At 36.8% G+C, this 20,417-nt stretch overlaps 2 protein-coding genes, 1 long non-coding RNA gene and 1 pseudogene across 22 annotated transcripts; 2 read left to right on the forward strand and 2 right to left on the reverse strand.

The window, feature by feature from the left end:
* Positions 1–470: 470 nt before the first annotated feature.
* Positions 471–1,566, reverse strand: LOC145238634 (uncharacterized). The gene is made up of 2 exons (XR_013862156.1): positions 1,495–1,566; positions 471–1,412 (listed from the first exon to the last, which is right to left on the reverse strand). It is a non-coding gene; the product is annotated as an uncharacterized LOC145238634 (long non-coding RNA).
* Positions 1,567–7,924: 6,358 nt separating this feature from the next.
* On the forward strand, positions 7,925–16,135 carry LOC145238439 (hydroxylysine kinase-like). Of its 19 annotated transcripts, XM_080101614.1 has the most exons (9): positions 8,394–8,498; positions 8,675–8,820; positions 9,156–9,336; positions 9,815–9,901; positions 10,128–11,409; positions 11,501–11,861; positions 11,961–13,404; positions 13,828–13,874; positions 13,932–16,135. In XM_080101614.1, exons 1-5 carry the CDS (start codon positions 8,402–8,404, stop codon positions 10,460–10,462), a joined length of 846 nt encoding a protein of 281 aa, XP_079957740.1. In that variant the 5' UTR covers positions 8,394–8,401; the 3' UTR covers positions 10,463–11,409; positions 11,501–11,861; positions 11,961–13,404; positions 13,828–13,874; positions 13,932–16,135. The 19 variants fall into 19 exon arrangements, with proteins under 19 accessions (XP_079957745.1, XP_079957740.1, XP_079957729.1 ...); XM_080101619.1 differs by adding an exon at positions 7,925–8,114 and having other exon boundaries at positions 8,388–8,498; positions 11,961–16,135; XM_080101603.1 differs by having other exon boundaries at positions 11,961–14,025; positions 14,152–16,135.
* LOC145238440 (uncharacterized) lies at positions 14,175–14,876 on the reverse strand. Its single transcript, XM_080101620.1, has one exon. The coding sequence runs from the start codon at positions 14,874–14,876 to the stop codon at positions 14,175–14,177; it is 702 nt and encodes a 233-aa protein (XP_079957746.1).
* Positions 16,136–17,175: 1,040 nt separating the features above from the next.
* On the forward strand, positions 17,176–18,665 carry LOC145238957 (elongation factor 1-alpha 1-like; annotated as a pseudogene). Its single transcript, XR_013862217.1, has 2 exons — positions 17,176–17,803; positions 18,284–18,665. The product of XR_013862217.1 is annotated as an elongation factor 1-alpha 1-like (transcript).
* Positions 18,666–20,417: the final 1,752 nt, after the last annotated feature.

Below are 20,417 nucleotides of genomic sequence, written 5' to 3' on the forward strand. Positions count from 1 at the left end.
ATCAATTTTTTAACACAGTTTGGAGACCCAGCCTTACTGCGACTTAAATTACTCCCAAAACGAAACTCTTCTCCCTTTTTAAATGGAAACGTTTTCTGAGAAATGAAGACCACAAAGCTGTGCAAATGCCTTTTTATTTTTGGTATAAACTCCACCCAGAACCTACTACACGATACACAATGTTTTGATCATGCATTAATATCCTAACATAAAACAGTTTACTGACTAGTTTGAAGCGAACATGTTTGCGATTTTCTTAAAAAAGCATTTAATCATACAATTGTAATTACTGAAGCCATATTTTTGTTTTAAACAAAAAAATCAATTTTTCACATTTCTGTTTTGTAACATTTTAGTGTTTGTGCCAGTGCATTGCAAAAGGCTGTTTCATTCATAAATTAAACACACATAAAATAAGAGTCTTGAGTTATATAGAGTACAAGCTGTCATTAAAAAGGCAAATTAGGTAATCAAGTTGATTCTGAAATTGTATTGTAAAATGAATCAATAAACAATCATCAGTTTTTCACAAACTTCAGAAAGAAAATAAGGAATATTCATTTTTATTACAATATTAAACTGAAAGTATACAATTTGATTGAAATAGGTACAGTAAAATGCGACCGTTGTGAGAAGGTTTTCACCAACAAAAATACCAAAAACACATTTGCTGAAAGGTGTGGCAGGTTCCTCAATTAGAATAAAAACCTCAAGTTCATGGTATATTTAGCTCCTGATGTTAATTCCACCTTAACTGAGTCTTCCTCACAACATGGAAAAATAACCCAATAGTACCAAGAAAAAAATCTGCACTCAGCATGCATAAAAATAGCTCAAACTATCTTCAAATGTCATTTGTGGTAAATATCATACAAGGACAAAAAAAACTGTTTGTATTACTGTATTTGACAACCAAGTTCTAATTGGCTGGAGGAATGAATAATTTATCAATGGGTAATAACCAACACCCAGACAACATGTAATCTTTATTCTGACTGCCTGTAGAATGTACACCAGTGGTTCTTAACCTTTTTTTCGCACCCCCCTGGGTTTTTTAATTATATAGAATAGATCTAACCAACCTTAATGATTCAGCATCCCCGCACCCCCTAGGAACAGTTCTCACACCCCTTGGGGGTACGAGAACCCTTGGTTAAGAACCCCTGATGTAGACATTGCTAAAGAAATACTAAACCTTTTCAACAAAAATAAAACTACCATGGCAACAGATTTACATATTGTATGAGCAATAAATTTTGTACATTGGAAGAAAATTTAGTATAGCCATATACACTGCAAAAATACCTGCGCACAATTATCAGCCCGATAACACAGGCGTGCATGCTGGAGATTTTATGTGAGAGTGGGTTGCACAGAAAGAAAGTGTACTGCAAGTCTGCAACCAACAAAATCTGTATTAGAAAATAGAAAAAAAATGTTTTTAAGTATTTCTAGAAGTTGCACTTTTTTCAGTCATAAACACCATGCACTCACTGGATGACAATAGTAACTGACCAAATTTCTTGTTGATGCTATCATCTTGTGTAAACATCACCTCATTGCAAGAAGCATGAGTATTCATTTTTTAAGGCAAGGGTCTTTGGTTAACTGGACATTTTTAATGAAGCCAAATCCTTTCAAAAATTAGGGTTTTTTTCTGTTAACTTGTTAAGTTTCTGTTATTTATGTCTGTTCTTAATCTGACACAAAAAATATGTTTGTGTTCTGCCATCTGATACCTACCTCACACTTATTGGTTGATTTCTTGCCCCTGATTTCAACACCATTTTGTTGCTTTTGTAATTGGCAGACAAAATTGTTAAAGTTGAGCAATATGTTCCCAATGGTGATGGCCATGGCATGTCAGTCAGGAAAAAAGGTTTCGCCCATCAGAACCAAATGCTTTCACCAGTGGCTGACTTGATGACTTTAATGCTGTAGACTTAAAGGGCACATGACCTGTATTATACTATTTCAGTATACTATAAAATATTTTAAAATTTTAGTAAACTATAGTACAGTGTAGCTGTTCTTTATACAGTCTTTCTAAAAAAAAAAAAAAAAATACATTGTGTGATATTAAACAGGTTGCAGACGATGTTCGCGACTTTGCGCAAAATAAATTATAATTCAAAATGTTATCCGTAAAGTTCTTTTAACAAAAATAGTTGGTGCAGACTGCAGACTACATATCACATTATAACAAGAAGCCACAAAACCGGTATCACCACGCGCCAAATTGAAACCAACTACCATGACGGAAACAATCACCTGGCTATAGTTACCGTAGTCAGGCTGCATTCCTTGAAAAAAAGTGCTTACCGCCATCTTGTGTATGTAGTATCTATGGTCGAACTTAGAATATAGCAAACGGGTTTGGTTTTGGAGCACAATATAAACCCGGAACAGACAACACAACTACAGCGGCCGGTTCACACGCTACGTGATTGTTGGAGCTGCGCGAGCAGCAGCAACCTGTCGCCTATTTCACCCGGCATGTAGCTTTTCCAAGTGCGCATGCGCACAAGTGCAAAACGTCATGAAACGTCACGATTCGTCATGAAACTGGAGCTGCAGTTCCACCATAGATAACATATTAATGTCATAATTTTTTTTATGAATGAAAAAAATGCCGATCAAGGCGAAAATTATACTTATAAAGATTATACTTAAGAAAAAAAAATAAGTATCATGAAAGTTATCTGTATTGTTGTGGTAAGAATATTAGGTGAAAATATCTAGGGGGTGCTGCAGCTCCGCAGCACCCTAGCACGAGCCGCCCCTGGTGGTTACAACATTGAGACACATTAGACACCATTAAAATAGGATTGAATTATCCGGATAACTGGTTAACCGATTAACCGAAAAGCTTTTTTACTATCCGATATCCGTATTTTTTTGTCGGTTAAACGGATAACAAAAAAATAGTGCTGCGTAGCCTATGCGTTTAAACTTTAAAGCATTTTCACACAATTTTAACAACGACGCAGTTAATGTGCAGTGATAGATTAAACGAATGTTTATCCCAATTATTATGAATTTTCACTTCATTGTACGTATTTCCAACTGCGGTTAAAATTCACGATAGGATTGAAGTCATATTATTTCACACATAAACACTAATAAATGTATGTATTGTAATCTGGTTCATTTGAAAAGATAAATTAAGATATGTTTAATTTTTGTAAACACTTTTTGTAAAACAATAAAATATGTGCCACAGTTTGCCGATGTTTTAATAGACTTTCGGTTAACAGAAAAGGCCGTTAACAGGCGAATAATTTGTCAAATGTCAAAATAAGCAACAGCCATGTTTGATTGCAAACAAACTTTCCGGAATAAAATTGATTTGAAATCTGACTGATTTTAAATTAAATATAATATATCCCAATAATGTGTGGCAATATTTGTTACTCACTAATTTTAAAAATAAGTAGGTACAGACTTTGTCCACCAAATAACTTGAGATACACTTCGTAAAAACTTCTACTATACGACACAATTCGTTTTAAAGCCGTAACAATTTGCACTTCCAATTAAAGATGATATTTAGTCTTTCAAATTTTTTGACTTGATTCAAAATTTAAGTATTGGTCATGGGGCGCCTTTCCTGACTTTTAACGTAAAGAAAAATTGGCACACTTCGCTTACATGCAAATTTTCTGGTCACAGGCTGCACAAACGGACCAGCAAGACAAGACAAGCCCAAGGCGAAGTAGGACCGTCAGCAAAGGGGCAGAAAGTGACCAAAAATCAGAAGATCCTCAAGAAGACTTAAAACCAGACGAGACTCTGGACGAAATCGAAACAAAACCAGCAGAAACCAGCGACGAAAGAGCACAGACTCCTGACAAAGAAGTGGTTTCGCCTGAAGACGATGATTTGCCTCCGAAGGATGACGACTATCAGCAGGATCCAGGCGCAGATGCTCCTCCTGAGGATAATTCTGAGACTCCGAAACCTTTGGATGATGACGCTAATAACGAAGATGATGGTCATTCCACGGATGACGAGAATGTTCGAGATGAACTCACTGTCGGTGACTCAGAAGACGGCCAAGCTGACAAGGTATCACGTGATCCTGATGACTTGAACTTGCTCACACCGTCGTCTCCTCTACCGGGTGGAAAGCAAAAGTCAGAGACAGACAATGCTGACAAAGAGGAAGATGAGGATTTATCCCGATCTGCCGCAGATGGTGAGGCTTTTGCAGGATCGCCGCGTCCTGATAAGATACCAGGGGCGGAAGACGACGCAGCTTTAGGCATAACGGAGAACAATAATGATGCCCAGCCCCTTGATTCGGAAAGGTCCAACCCCGGCGAAGAAGCGAGGTTTGTCATCTCTACCTGATCGCACCCATAAGCATTTATATAGCATCCATATGAGAGTACCAAAGCTAAATGCACCTGATTCATAACCAATCAGTCAAGAAGGTCTATCCTTTTTATTGAATACAAGTATATGAGTTTTAGGTCATACCAAGCCTAAATATTACTTTTGCCGTGTGATCTTGAGGACACAAAAGTGTTTGACATCATAGATTTATCTTCTTTGTACGTTTTCAGACCTTACTCGAACGCCCTGACTGTGGACGGTGACACCAAAGCACCCACTCCGAGCAGCATTCCAAACGGCACGGCACCCGGCGTACAAGAAGTACAACCATGATTTCCAACTTTATGCTATTAATCCGTAGAAGGTGTACGTCCACAGTGGCCATCTGCGGAAAAGGCGATTTTCGTCTTTTGCTTGTTCAAATGGAATCAATCGTGTCGCAATGTACCGTTTTTTTAAGTTCCGATATCACAGTATTATAACCAGTAAAGCGTTGTAAGCGTTATTTTTAACCGTCGTGCGTTCGGCTTTGCAGTTGATTGTCGTGCAAGTAACCAACAGCGAGTCAGGTATGCGTTAAATTTTGAAACTTGTTAATTGGTGTTGTGAATCGATCTGTGATCATCGAAACTGTTGTGATTTTCCCGTTGTGTGCTTTGGGACAAATAATAATTATTACACAGTTTTACAGAAAATTGGCGAGAAACATTTTCTGTTCCCAAAGGTTTAACTTACACAAGTAGTGACTCGGTATAAAACCGTCCTAATCAAACGTCTTCCAATCCGTTTAACCTCATATCGAGTTAAAAAAAGAAGCAACGAACTATTTTACAGTTTGTCATGAACGCACACACCTTTAAGCGGTTACCTGTATTGAATGGCCGTTTAAGACGCAGTACATGGTTATGTACGAAATGTGATGTCATAACTCAGGGACGACATCTAGCGATAAATACATACATCACAACTTCCCCTTGTTTAAATTGAACTTAACTGACGTCTCGAAGGGTAAGGATTCACAATAACATTCAATGGACGTAAATGAACACGATTACGCCGATACAAAACACCATCACTAGTTTTTACCAGATAAGAGCGATGTTTTTCTACAGTTCCTTGTTGATCCCATAGTTTGTTTTGGGTATTGTATAGTTTTACAGGAGTGTTGACTTGTAATTGCAGCATGATTCTTGTTCCCCTGTCATAATACTTCTTTTGTTGTTTTCTTTTTTTTCCATACGGACGGCAAGTTGAATTTTTTAACGTTACGATATCCAGGGGCATCGTGTGTCTGATTTGCCGACCCATGAGAAGTTGTGATGTATGTACCAGACTCAAGTTCTGGTCTCCGAATGGAGGCGTGGGTTCGAATCCCACTTCTGACACCATGTCATGAACGCACAAACCTTTAAGCGGTTACCTGTATTGAATGGCCGTTTAAGACGCAGTACACGGTTATATACGAAATGTGACGTCATAACTCACGACGACATCTAGCCACGACTGGCATTTATTGATGTCTTGTAACACGGCATCTCGAGTCTCCAACATGCAAACCGTCCAAGTTTCTTCCATTTGTTGTTTACTCTGCACCCGTATTTTCCGTATTTGGTATTATAGTAGCAAGCGTTTGCAATGTCAGAGCGTGTATTACGTTCTGTAAAGTGTAAATGCTGTTAACTAATTGAAATCACTGTACATGGAGATGCTGTACAACCTTCTTAAAAGTTTATGTATTTTCATAAACACCTGCTAAAACTCTTACAATATACTATGAATGTACAATACCCTCGCTGTACCAAGTGTCCCAATCGCACATGCTTGCATATATGTTGTGGGTGTCTGTTGTCGTTCCTTAAAGATTGTTACGTATTTTCGCATCTGTTTGAAGCGTTGTCTCAAAAATATCGTATTAGAGCCCCTAAATGCTTTACAAATATCTCGGTCAATGCCTGGTGGTGTTCGCGTTGCGTCGTCGGTTAACAAGCCATATATATGAACGAAAACCAACTAAACACCGTGTTGTGTAATATTCGTGTACTCGCTACCCGTCAGAAATAAAAAATATCCTGTCAACTTGATTTGGTATGTTCGGATTTAGAATAATCAAGCTCGTTTATGGTCATTCATTACTGTTTCAAAGTGATTGCAAATACAACACCATAAAACAGCTTTTTACATTAGTAATATCAAATCTATCGGCTTTATACAGCACGATTCCGGTTCGGCGAATGTGCAATATCCCGAGTGACTTCCTTCAAAAACTATTAGATAAAAAGGCATTATATACCTTTTTTTTCATTTGAAATACTGTATGCTGCGTTAGATAGATACAGTCTAGGTTTAAACGTGAAGTCAAGTGGTACTGTATGCATGCGTACAGTATTATGATTAGGCGGAGCTCAACAAACACCAGAAGTAAAAGTTTAATGGAACACCTGTTGAACCAACAGTTTGTGAAACAGCAAGGACACAAAAACAATAGGTTATCGAGTTAAGTGTCCTATTCAATTATCAGAGTGATGTTTGGAGTGTTATGGATATGTTCTGCCGTAGGATCACAACTGAACGCACGAACCTGGCGGGGTACAGCCGGTTGCATATTTAGGTAGTTGAACCCACAGGTTCTGCTAGCCAAGTGAAACGCGCCTATAAGCATAACACCCTATCGGTTCTTAGAATGTTTGCTGAGATGCGATAGGCAGACCCGGGTTTTCCGAGGCCAGTCATTGTCATTGATAGTGATGATGGAATGTTGATCCGTAGCTGTTGTCGCGCAACTTCTCTGCTTTGATAAGATCGATTGCGGAATTCTCGAATGGACTCCATTCTCTATTTGTTTTTGGTGAATTTTGGTATAAATTGTGAACACAAGAAGGACAAAATAAAGTAAGCACTGCGTAATAACTGTTTTTCCTGTAAATGCATCAGGTAAATAATAAAATAACGTAAATCTGTGTGAAAATACGGCTGTAGCAGTAATTTTGCTTTTTTTCGCGCAGTAATTGCACGCCTTTCTGGTGCGGTAACTAGTAAACGGTATTTGCGTCGCATAAGTTATCAAGACCATAACATCCCATGGAAACGCAATGTAAATAATGCACCAATAAACATGGTGTAGTACATGACAGCTGCACAGCAAATTTATGAAATAATAGGCATGTGACTGTCACCAGTATAAGAGATTTGCTGTTGCTCATAAAATCGTTTAAGCCAGTTTTTTGTCGGTTATTTTATTAGGTAGTTTATGCTAAACTGTGGTGCACTGGTATCTAAGTGTTTTTTGGGCTCGACTTGATGGAACTTGTGAAACGAAAAGTTTTGTGTTGTAGCACCTCTTGATGCGTGTTTATGTATTGATGATGTAAAAGTGAAAAAGTTAGAGATAGTCTTTTATTTATAAACTGAAACTCAAATTTTGCCAATTCCAAGTCGTGCATGGAATATAATTTTAAAATGTTAGTTTTTAGTTAACTTGTTGGTTGAGGTCCGAAAGGGGCTATTAGTTATGACGCTGTGGGGCTATCTATACGTTAAAACTTAAGGATTTTTTTTTCAACGACCGTATAGTTTTGTCGCTAAAACTATGTACCAAATGCAACTACCAGTTTGCGAAGAGGAGGACGCCATAAAACTTACTCAGGCGTTGTATGGATTTGTGGATGTCAAAGCAACTAAACTTTACGGTTATGACGATAAAAACTTTCTTATCAGAACTCCTGATCACCACGACTATGTGCTGAAAGTAGTTAATACATTTGAGGCGAAAGTACCAGGTATAAATACTAGAAGATAAAGCAATACAACACTCCCACTTTTTACTCGTTGAAAAACTACTGTTAGCGAGCATAGATTTGTTTTTTAAAACACTAATTGCTCAGCCTAAACTCGTAAATTTAAGTCTTATAAACTATTGTTTTCTGTTAATTTAAGCGGTTTAAATCTTCAGTTTTTTTCAAAAAAACATTGGCGACGGTTCAGGAAGCTAAGGCCCTGCAAAGGATGTTTTTATTTCCGATTTGCGCGCTTTCACACATATTTTGTTATAGAAAGATACACTGAAATGTGTGACACGCTGCAGGCCTTATATCAGCGCGGCTTTACTGTTCCATGTCCAATTAAAAACCGATGGAATTCTTGGATTTTACTGAAGTGCATGGGTAAGACAGTATAATCAAATAAGCAATTATACTATGCATCAAAAATTTTACAATGCGATCGTTTAAAAATGTGGAATATTATAGCAACGCATTTCAAAACAGTAGGAAACTCATGTTATTTTACTTCCTGGACCAACTAAGTTAAATCACGTTTTGATCGAATGTTATATTTGCAGGCAACACAGTGGACCCGAATCTTATCTTCATGCTGTCGTTTTTACCAGGAAAAACTACGGACGCAGTACATTTTAGCGAGAAGAACTTCCATGGACTGACCACAGATCTAGCTGAATTTGTGGCTAAAATCCATTTAGAATTGATGGTAACATATATTAACTGTCTTATGGTTAAACGGGAATTCGTAAAAGTAAAACATAGTGCACGCAAAAATCTACAACGTTTGTACATGCGCTTGACCACAAATGGTGAAGTATAGCCTTTTCCCCACGATGCTACACAGCATTGCTAAAAATTGCAAATAAAATTTAACATGTACTGAAGGATCCAAACACAACAACAAATAGTAAAGTAACACAAGATAAATGAGACACAGGATAAGTGACGTGGCAACTACAATTTCAGAAAAATTGAATTCAGAATTTTGCTAATACTTTTCTCGTGTTCAAAATGAAAAAATCTTCATGATTGTGTCTACAGAAACACAACTACAAAGGTTGGGATGTTTCAAATAACCTTTGGAGAATGGAAAGCATCACTACTCGAAATACAGCACCCATTCTCTGCCTGGTGAAAGATTTAAACCTGCGACGAATATGCAGCAGGGTAGTGGAAAAGTTCGAGTCGACAGTTTTGACCAAACTTGATCAACTGAGGTCAGGTAAGTGCAGTTTCCACAACCATCAGGGTAAAATTCGTGACAAAACCTTCGACAAACAGTCGCTTCCAATTGCGACGTACTGATGACTAAGTAGGTATAGAGCTATTAACAACACCCCTCACAGCAGCCGTACATTTAACTAAAAAAAACACGAACACTAATGTTAAACAATGTTAATCTCTAAAAACTCTGAAAGTTTGGGCTATTTCGGTCGGGATAAGGTATTATTAATAACACGTATTTCCTTCTGGACAATTTTCAAAACTTACTTCCCAGCCCTCCCCCTTTTAAGCTGCTAAATGAAAAATTAGCGCTTTGCGCTATCTGCTAATTTTGCTGAATGTGTTGCTGGCATGAGCGATATTGTAAGTAGCTCTTCCGATTAAATCAGACTAGATCGACAAACCTCCCCCAGAAAGTTTGCAATTGTAAAACCAAACTTGCGGATGAACCTTTTTTTAAATGTTATTTTCTCTAGGTGTTATTCATGACGACTTGAACCCAGCAAACGCCGTTGTGGAGAAAGTTGAAACAATCAATGGCACAGATTTTTACAAACTTTCAGGTATGCCGATAAGGTATATTCAAAAGGTAAATAAACAATGTCGATTACTTTTCTAAACTCATAAAATACATACGCGAAAACTAGGCTATATAAACAAAATTTACTAACTTATGTTGGAATTTGGCCAGGAAAAAGTGCAATACAAATTATTATCACCTTTAGGCTTGACTTATCGTAGTGAGTAACGAGTCATAAGGATAGATGCATGACCTCCTCTTATTTGCAGGTCTTATTGATTTCATAGAAATGAAAAAAAGTAAACTGGTTTTCGAGGTAGCAACAATGATTGCGTTTTGGATGTGCCTTGCACAGAAAAGAAAGTTCAATAAACAGTTGGTCATAAAGCAAGTTCTGGAAGGTTACGAACGGCACTTGTGTTTGTCGGATACCGAGAAACAATGCTTGAACTCTTCTGTGATGGCCCGTCTGGTCAGTTACATTTGCAGTGCAACAAGCAACCTGAATAACCGCGACTCTGACATTCAAGATTCAAGTTATGTTTTGCGCATGTTTGATTCAACTTGTTGCATTTTACGTTCTCTTTGGGCAGATGATGACTAATTTGTACTGGAAGTTCTTTTGTGAACATGGTAATGTCGACACATTTAAGGAAGTTTTATAATTTTAAATCGGCTTAATTTATAACATTACGGACAATGTGTGATTTTGTCTGTCGAAATGAGAATGGCCAGATGAAAAGTTTTATAAAACATATTCAATTCAATTTTTCAATTCAATGGTTTATTTGTCACGATTTCGTGTAACAGTAACAAAGAAAATTGCACAACAAGTAACTACGTGACAGGTCAACAAAAGGCCAATCATTGGCCGCCAAGTCATTGACCCATTATCGTCTATTTGGAATAACGATAAAAAAAACGAAGATCGGCAATTAGCAGTTAGCAGTCACCTGGAAAAGTGATTGCTGGGGCAAAATTACAAGGTAATGCAGTAGGACGGTAAAAAAACAAACAGTAATAATACAATACAATGTTTGCAATGTAATTCAGTACGTAAAAGAAGAAGAAGCAGAAACGCAGTAACAACACAATTATACAATAAGCGAAAATGCAAGGATATTTTTGAACGAATCGTTGTGTGCGCACGATCGAACAACTAGCTGGAGGGCAAATTAGCGACAAGAAAAGAAGGCCAGCAGCAGTGCGTAGGTTGATTGTGTGATTGGGCACAGTTAATCAGTGCAAAAACAACGTAAGGCATGTTTACAACAGCACGTGGGCGGGGGCAGCATGTAATGACGGAACCATTTTTTTTTAAATGGAGCATATCTGCTAACAAGAAACTGTTTTACTTTCTTTTTAAAAGTGTGTAAGCCCACATGTTTAATGTTTTCTGGCAGAATGTCCCACATTTTAGAACTGGCAAAGAATGGTATTTTGTGCTCGTTTGGTCGAAACGCGGTGCAAAAAGTATTGACCTCTTGATGCCAGTCTGGTTGTGTTGGTGAATGTGCTGGATTGGTGTTAAAAATTGGTGAAAAGTTTCAGGTAATGCCATGCTTTTAAAAAGAAACACAAATTTAACTACCTCTGTGAAGTGTATATCTTTCAGCTTTACAATGTTTGTTTTTTTGTACAGGGGAGCTGGTGATGTCCGATATGGGCTATGAGTAATGATTTTTAAAATCCTATTCTGAAGGGATATTAATGGCTGCAAAGTAGTTTGATTAGCAAAGCCCCAAGCTATTAATCCATGCAGGAGGTATGGGTGTACCAATGAATGGTATATAGCTCGGAGGGTTGGAAATTGCATGAGATGTCGTAGCTTTGCAAGTATGCCAGCACTGCGACTAATTTTTTTGCGAAGATATTGTATGTGGGGTTTGAAATTTAAATTCTTGTCAAAAAAAACACCAAGGTATTTCACTGCTTGCACCTCTGCAATGGAGTCATGTCCGTATGTTATTTTGAAAGCGGAATGAAGAATGTGTTTGGTTTTGGTAAATATCATAAACTTTGTTTTTTTGTAGTTTAATGACAATTTATTCGCCCGCATCCATTGGTCAACCTTGCCAAATTCATTATTTACATTTTTGCAGTACAGAGGAGTTGCTGTCTGACATCCAGAGAAATGTGTCATCGGCAAACAATCTTGTATTAAATTTTGATGCTGTCGGTAGGTCGTTGATGTACAATATAAAAAGCAAAGGACCCAAAATGGATCCTTGGGGAAGGCCACAAGTTGTATTTAGACAGCAAGATTTGTAGTTTGGATGGATGTAAGTGATTTGCTTCCGATCTGTCAGGTAACTTCTGAAAAATTCCAGTATGTGACCTCTAAAACCATAGCAACTTAACTTTTGCAGCAATATAGAATGGTCAACAGTGTCGAATGCTTTTGCCAAATCCAAAAAAATTCCACAGGTGATGTGATCATTGTCACAATTTAATACAAGTTTGTGAATTTCTGCTATAGTTAAATTTGTTGAGTGTTTGGGTCGGAAGCCATTTTGGAACTTAGTAATCAGTTTAAACTTGTTCAGGTAATTTGTCATTCTGTTGTATATTAGTCTTTCAAATACTTTTGACACAATTGGTAAGAGGGATATTGGCCTGTAGTTGGACATTTCCTGGGAATTCCCACCTTTGAAACAGGGAATGACCTTTGCCAGTTTGAGACAGGATAGACACCGGAAAAGACACATTCATTGAATATGTCACAAAGCAAGGGAGATAAGTATGGGGCTGCAAGTTTGAGTAATTTAGCAGGTATATTATATGGCCCCGGTGCCTTCCTTTCATTTAGTGCCAATATAGTATTATACACCTCATTTGTGTCTATAGATATAAATGAAAATGAATTGGATGTTGGATGGGGAAGAAATGATATTGGGGATTGTGGTGTAGACAGAATTTTGCTTGCCATGTTGCTGCCAATTGTCGAAAAGTAAGTGTTGAATGCATCAGCTATCAATGTGGGATCTGTAATGTGTTGTGAGTTATTAATAACTTTTGTGATGTTGTTGTGTTTTGTTTGTTTGTGTGAGGTGATATTGCGTATTATCTGCCAGGTTTTTTGGGGATTGTTTTGGTTAGCTGTAAAAAGGTTTGTGTAGTGAAGTTGTTTAGATTTTGTTATAACATTTTTAAGCATTTTTGCATAAAGTTTGTAAGTTGTTTTGATGTTTGTGTTGTCCGAGTGGATTGTTTTTTTGTACATTTTGTTCTTAGTGTTAATGGAGTTCAGAATTGCTCTTGTGATCCATGGGTTATGTTTGCGACGATTTTTGGGAGGCTTAGCATATGGTGCATGTTTGTTTATTACTTCTTGCAAAAGCGACATTATTTGAACCATTGTTTCTTCAACAGATGAAGGTAATATGATGTTGGCTTGGATTTGCAGTATATCTTCACAATAGCTTTCTAAATTGAAGTTTTTATAGGTTCTGAATTTCCTTGTTGTGGTCACTACTTTGTGTGGGGTGTGTTTGACAATGACAAAAATTGGAAGATGGTCGGATATATCAAATTCTACTAAACCAGGTATGAGTTGCCCTATGTCATTATTTGTATATATATGATCTATGGCAGATCTTGTGAGGGAAGGAGCTATGTGAGAGTATGTATTGATCAATGATTTTACATTTAGGCTTGTCAGCATTTCCTTGTAATTGTTGCATTGTGTATTGCTAGCACTTAGGTCAATATTGAAATCCCCAAGAATGTAAAAAACAGTTTTCTTTTTATTTAGAGTAAACAGACATTTTTCTAAATTTGTTTGAAATTCAGAAATGTTATAACTTGGATGTCGGTATACTATCCCTATGATCACATGTTTTGTATCCTGAAGTTGTAGCTCAACCCAAAGGTTTTCACATTTTGACATTGCAATGAAATATGTTTTGGTAATATTAAATGTAAATGATTCCTTTATGTACAAACCAACCCCACCAGCATGTGTTTCAGAATTATGCTGAACAAAGTTGTATCCGGATATGCTAACATTTAAAGAGGTTTGATCATTAAGTTTGGTTTCAGAGATTGCAATGATGTCGGGCTTTAAATTACAGGTATCAATGAACTCCATCAAAACATCATAGTTTTTTGTCAAGCTTCTTACATTAAAATGAATTATCACAATGTCATTACAAGAGACAGTTGAAAGTAAGGAATTATAATCAGGAAAATCATAATATGTTGCCATTCCAGTCATTTAAATGTAGTATTCATTTGAGACAGTGTAACAACAAGTAAAAAAGGAAAAAAACAATCATAATAATTTATCACCAGGACAAAAGCTGTGAATCTATACATTACTTGTCAACAATCCTTGAGGCTTCTACATCATTCCATGGAATGTTGTGAAGTCTCATGTCGTCTATATTCCGAATAGCAATGGTTGCACTTTCATCATCCTTTTTCAAGAGAATTGTTCCATTTTTTGTCCATATGTACTGAAGATTTGCCGATTTTTTGTGATGCAGACAGCAGTTAAACAGCTTTCTGTTCATTTTTGTTAAACTTTCATTAATGAAGATTTTTGATTTGTTGGCTTGTCTAACTTGTCTAAGTTTCCCCCTGTTGCTATATATTTCATCACGAACTTTTCTTGTCGTGAATTTGGCAATAATTGTTGGGGGATCTTTGCGATGATCATTCTTAACTACTCCAATTCGATGTGACACACTTATGTCAGCTTTTGTTACTTTTACACCAACTTGTTTGGACACTGCAATGATAATCTCATCAGTACTTTCTTCTTTGTTGTAATTAATTCCTTTAAATTCCAGACAGTCCCTTCTTCCGTATTGTTCCAATGCATTTGGTTCATTTTTGCTTTCATTTAGTAGTTTTTTCATTCCTTCAATATCTTTCTTCAGTGTCGCATGTTCTGTTTTTACTTTTTTTATTTCCTCCTCATTTGTTGTTACCTTTTTTAGAATGCAGTCATATTTTTCGGACAGAAATTGCTGACGTTTTTTAATGATTTGAATCTCTTCCATCATTTCGTTCATTTTTTCGCTGTTTTCCTTTGTTTGGTTTAATACAGCATCAAGTTTGCTATACTAAACTACTCGACCGAAAGTATCGTGTTCTCCTATAGATCAGCAAGTTCGAGCTATTTTTAGGGTATGTGCATGTAGGAAATATTTTGGTTGTCATGTTTCCACATCATTACTGTTAGTGTTGGGTTAATAATTTGTTGCACTTTTCTGTTTTATGTATAGGCTACTCTGGGAGCCAATACCAGTTACAGGGTTGGTTAACGAGTCCTATCAGTCGAGTCCCAAGTCAAGTAAAGTCAGTAGGGGTTCGAGTCACAAGGGGTTCGAGTCTCAAGTCGAGTCAAGTCAAATGAGGTTCGGGGCCCTGGTTAGGAACCACTGGTTTAAGGATTAGATAGTTAATATATTTGAATGAATCTTCGCGACTTTTTTCCCTAAAAACGGACACCCCTTGATCACAGTGAACATATCCCATCAACGTCCCTTTCTTAAAATAGGGTCAACTGTAATGCAACACGTTAATTGACACTCATTAAACAGCGTGGAAAAGAACGTCAATCTGTTCAAAGGAGTTTTTCAAAACCAAAAATTCATATTTTACTGCATGCGCTAGAGCGTTTGTTCGGTAATATAAGCGCGTATAAAAGCGAATACTTGGCCTTGACATGTACTGCATTCGATTACCTTAACCCAAGCAACAGGTACAACGCTTAATGCCAGCGTAAGAAAGTTTGTGCATGTAGCAGCGACTTTGTCACGTTAAAATTAGGCAAAAAATTCGCATAGCACATTAAATTGCTGCTGTTGTTTGGCTGAAGCCAACTGAACCCGTAATCCATTACAAGAAATTTCCATTTTGTTGGTGAAATAACGAGTCCGCGAGTCCAAGTCGAGTCTCTACTAAGACGAGTCCAAGTCAAGTCGAGTATTTTCACAACTGAGACTCGAGTCAAGTCAAGTCTTTTAAAAAGGTGACTCGAGTCGGACTCGAGTCGAAAAGGTGACTCGAATCGGACTCACTGACTCGAGTCTCCCCATCACTGACCAGTTACCACTTGCTTTAGTCCGAGGGCCATCGAATTACAACTCATTTCACTTGGCCCTCGACAATACGTATGAAACACAGTTGTTAGTTAGGTTTGTAAAGCAATAACATTTGTTTATTTCTTTCCGGTTCCGATATTTTTATTTCGTTGCAGTTTAACCGAAACAACGTTTTTTTGGCTTTTTGCTCTAAATAAAAATATATCTCTTCGTGGTGTTTACAACTCTTAACCAAACAACAATTATTTTCGGCTATTACGTGGCATAACATTTGTCATTTGTCAAATTAAACAGATGACACAAGCGGGAAGTGGAACAGAAACTGAACTCCAACCCGTGAACTGGTTTGAGCGCTTTAATTCAGCAAATCCGAACCAGTTACCCTTAACATTATGTTTGTATGGATTTTGGCTAAACCCTATTTTTGTTCGTTAAACCTTAACTGAAACTAGAACCTGTGTTATTTTTTGTGATCTCAACCACAAAATTGTAAATTTGAGAATAATTCAGCCTACCAAGAAACACGTGAGGTGAGATAACAGCTATGAGGGCATGTCAGAAAAGACAACGTGTAAGGCAGGGGTCTCAAACACACGGCCCCCGACTTAATTAAAAGTTTGTTTTTGGCCCTCAAAGCAGTTTGAGTTTGCGACCCCTGGTGTAAGGTGTCGCGCAGTGCACAGTCGAAATCTTTTTTTAAGATTTTTAAGGCTCCGTAAAGGGTGGAAACAAAAATTAAGCAAACGGAATCTTAATTAACCGGTTTAAAAACTGAAAACCGGTTCCTGCCGGATGATTTGCCCGAATCGAAACAAAACCAGAAAATGTACTTTAAAAAAAAAAACTGAAACGAACCCAAACATTTAAAGACAATAAATAGTGAACCCGTAGCGAACCAAACCTTAAACGCATATGACAAACGCGGTTTATACTCCCTGGGCACAACATCGTGGGAGCTATAGGCGCCTCCTATATTTTACGGCCGCCACCTTGCATTTTATGTGAAACTCGGCGCCTATTGCAGCTTTGATTTATGACTATAACGTGACGACACGTAACTTTAGGCAACTCTTTTATGTTAAATGACCGGAACGTAATACTAGAAAAACGTATTTGGTTATTTTTATTACTTTTTACTTTTTTGTTCCGTTATACCCTTCTGTTCCGTTCTTTTAAGGATCAATTTTTAAAACTAGCAACTATTTTAGATAATTTTTTATTTAGATAATTTATTTATGTGTCCACTGAGCTTCATGCAAATATTCTGGATTCCAATCGTAAATAACTGTTTTAATCCATAAAAATTACAAGATTATTGACGTCAGAAGGCAGCGATTACCAATTTGCAACGTGGGCAAGGTTGCATCATCTCCGAATTGCGCAACTGCTTCACATAAAAGAACAAACACATTTTCCTTTTTTCTTTCGCTCTTATGTGTATCACGTGTTTGAAGTTGAACTTCGTGCGATCCTTTCGTTTCACGACTCGTTGGCAAGTGGTTGCTGCATTTTTGTATCTGTCATAATCAGGCTTTTGTCGAGTAAAACTTGGTGTTGTTCTGTGTTGCACGTCGAATTTATTATTTCATAAATACGTAGTTATAAACAATTTTGGTGAATAATCACCAAATCGCCATTTGGCGACTTTGCTTAAGAACCTCGCTTTATACGTAGTTGTTCTGAACTTATTACAATTGTTGTAGCCAAAACCAGTTCAACTTCAGCCAAGCAGTTGATTATAATTCGACACAATGAAAGAAATAGCACATATTAACATTGTTGTCATTGGACATGTCGATTCCGGAAAATCGACCACCACTGGTCATTTGATTCACAAATGTGGAGGAATTGATAAAGGAGCAATTGAAAAATTTGAGAAGGAAGCCCAGGAGGTAAGTTAATATTGAGTAGCAATAATGTGTGCACAGTGGCCAAAGTTTTAAGGATAAATTGTTCAACTTTCTACAAAAATATATATTATTTTTACAATCGCGGTATTTTTTGACTTGAAAGGATAGTTCAGTGGCATTACTGGTTGATAGGAAGTACCATTTACTCCAAACAGCATTAAATTAAGATTTTAAAAACTACTGTAGCCTATTCTTATTACATCAACATCTTACAACATTTATTGAACTTGCACATAACAATTAGCTGCCATACGTTGGTAATTGATCATTGTGCAACTACCGCATACCAATCCCTCAGTTTCTTTGACATATTGACATTCGAAAAAAAAGAGAATATGAAACGCAAGCTAATTGTAGTAAGACAGCTGTAAGTTTTTGCTGTCGAGAAAGAGCATAATTTTCAAAAAAAAAACATTTTTTTTAGAAATGATTCTCTTAAATATGATTAAATACTGTTTTTAGATGGGCAAAGGTTCTTTCAAGTATGCTTGGACAAACTGAAGGCAGAAAGAGAACGTGGTGTAGCCTACTAAAGCGGTTGCGGTATAATTTGTGCAAATTTCGAAAAGATTGCAAAGGTTTTATTCAACTGTATTGTTTGAACTTTGAAATATTTCCTGTCGCAGTTAATTAGGATGTAGATGCGACTTTGTAATATGGTGGTTACGCAATTTAACTTTGTGCTTTGTCCTGTGCTGTGGTTGGACGCTGCTTTGTGTGGTAATTGTGCAAGAGCACGTGTATGCGATTTAACGTCTTTACTTGGGGTATATGTATAACACCGCACTGGTTCATCTCTATCTATCCTTCTATTTCTTCTTGGAAGTAATAAACAAACGAATCGAAGTGCAAGACATTTGTGTGGAGTTTCCTGGACTCCGGTCCTGACAAGCTTGGGAGGTTGAGGACGGTGGTATACCTTTTTAATTTGTAGTGACGTTGTTACCAGTGGCGGCTCGTGCCTAAAATTTCTGGGGGTGCTGCTCCAATTTTTAGCCTTTATTGAACAAATATAAGTTGGCAATATATAGAAAAGCCACATTTCTAGTCATTGTTTTGAGTAGAAAAACAAGTAATACAAATCTTAATTAGCAACTCCATTGTGACGTAATGGTTGTTACGCAATAATGTACACGAGTGTAAACAGCAGACGGTATCATTCGGGAATTTTGTTTACTTGCACAGCGACGGGCCAAACTCAATAACATGCAGTAATAATGTGGCACAAAAACACACGTGAAACAGACTCGAAACAAAGCGGTAGTAAATACGGTAAAACACAACGACAGTATATAGAAAAAAATATTAATAAATGAGTCGAAAAAGGTCGAAATATTTCAGTTGGACAACATTTAAGTAAAACTGGTTATAACAAGGACTACTAACTAACACACTTGCTATTCAGTCATTATTATGGTCATGTATCATTTAAGTACCTTATAGCCACAGTCAGCATTTTCAACATATTCTATGACACGTCACAGATTATAATTGCCACACAAAAAATAGTCATCAAGCTTTTTATTTGTATCATAACTGACAAATTCAACAACCACATTACATTTGTGTCAGAACTTGTTCATTAAACATTTTTTCTTAATTTTTGTGTACAACTATTAACTGTTTGTAAGTTTCTTAACTGCTAATCTTGCTGCTTTATTTGGTGGCATATAGCTTATAATTCCTTTTTTAAGTACAAAACTCTGCAAGCTTTGAAAATTACAACACTCACACTTAAATTTAAATCATATTATTAAACCTTGTGCTTCTATTTTACAACCAAAATGAATCATAAAGCTATAGTTTAAGCAAAATAATTGATAACTTCTTCCATGATTTCCAAATGACAACCAAGAAACTGTTTTTTTCTATGCTATCACTGCAAGTGCAAGTCTTTTTGGAAATATTGGTGTTCCTTAGAAAAGTTTGCAACCTTTTCAGTGTTGACAAGAACCGTTTTGCCTTTGAGAGACTTTGGCTAATTGCTGGCTAACTGGCTTTTCCTTTAAAAGTTTCAGTAACTTTTCTAACAACATGATATGTTTGGTGGTCACTACTATCTCCCCTGTAGAATGTTCATTCTTAAGAAACATTTCCTGTGAAGCAATTTAGCAGCTACTGTTTACAGAAACATAACATGTCCATTATATCAATACACAAGATTGCACTTGGTTGCAAATACTGTCCACATGGTGTGATAAGAAACCAAAACTCGAAATTGTCATCACTAAGGTATTTCAAAATTCCTGTTGCTTGTGTTGTCATCACTAAGGTATTTCAAAATTCCTGTTGCTTGTGCAATTGTTTGTTCTGCATTTAATATTGCCTGAATTTCAGTGAGGCATTTAACTTCACAGTCACAAAGCTATTTTTTCTTTGTTAGCATTAAAAACTAAAACTGAGTAGTTCTTGTGGTTGCTTATTCCTGCACGACATATTTGGAATAGCGGATGTTTTATTCCAGTTTTCTTAACTTTTTATTCAGGTTTTGTTATAAAGGTTAATCGTGACTTTTCAAAGTGTTAGATGACCTTTTTCTTTTTCAAGGTGGTAGATACACTTTATAACTCAATGATAACTGCAAAAACTGAAGCCC

The sequence above is a fragment of the Phallusia mammillata genome, chromosome 7 (genome assembly GCF_965637545.1).
Source record: "Phallusia mammillata chromosome 7, kaPhaMamm4.hap1.1, whole genome shotgun sequence".
Lineage (NCBI taxonomy): Eukaryota > Metazoa > Chordata > Ascidiacea > Phlebobranchia > Ascidiidae > Phallusia > Phallusia mammillata.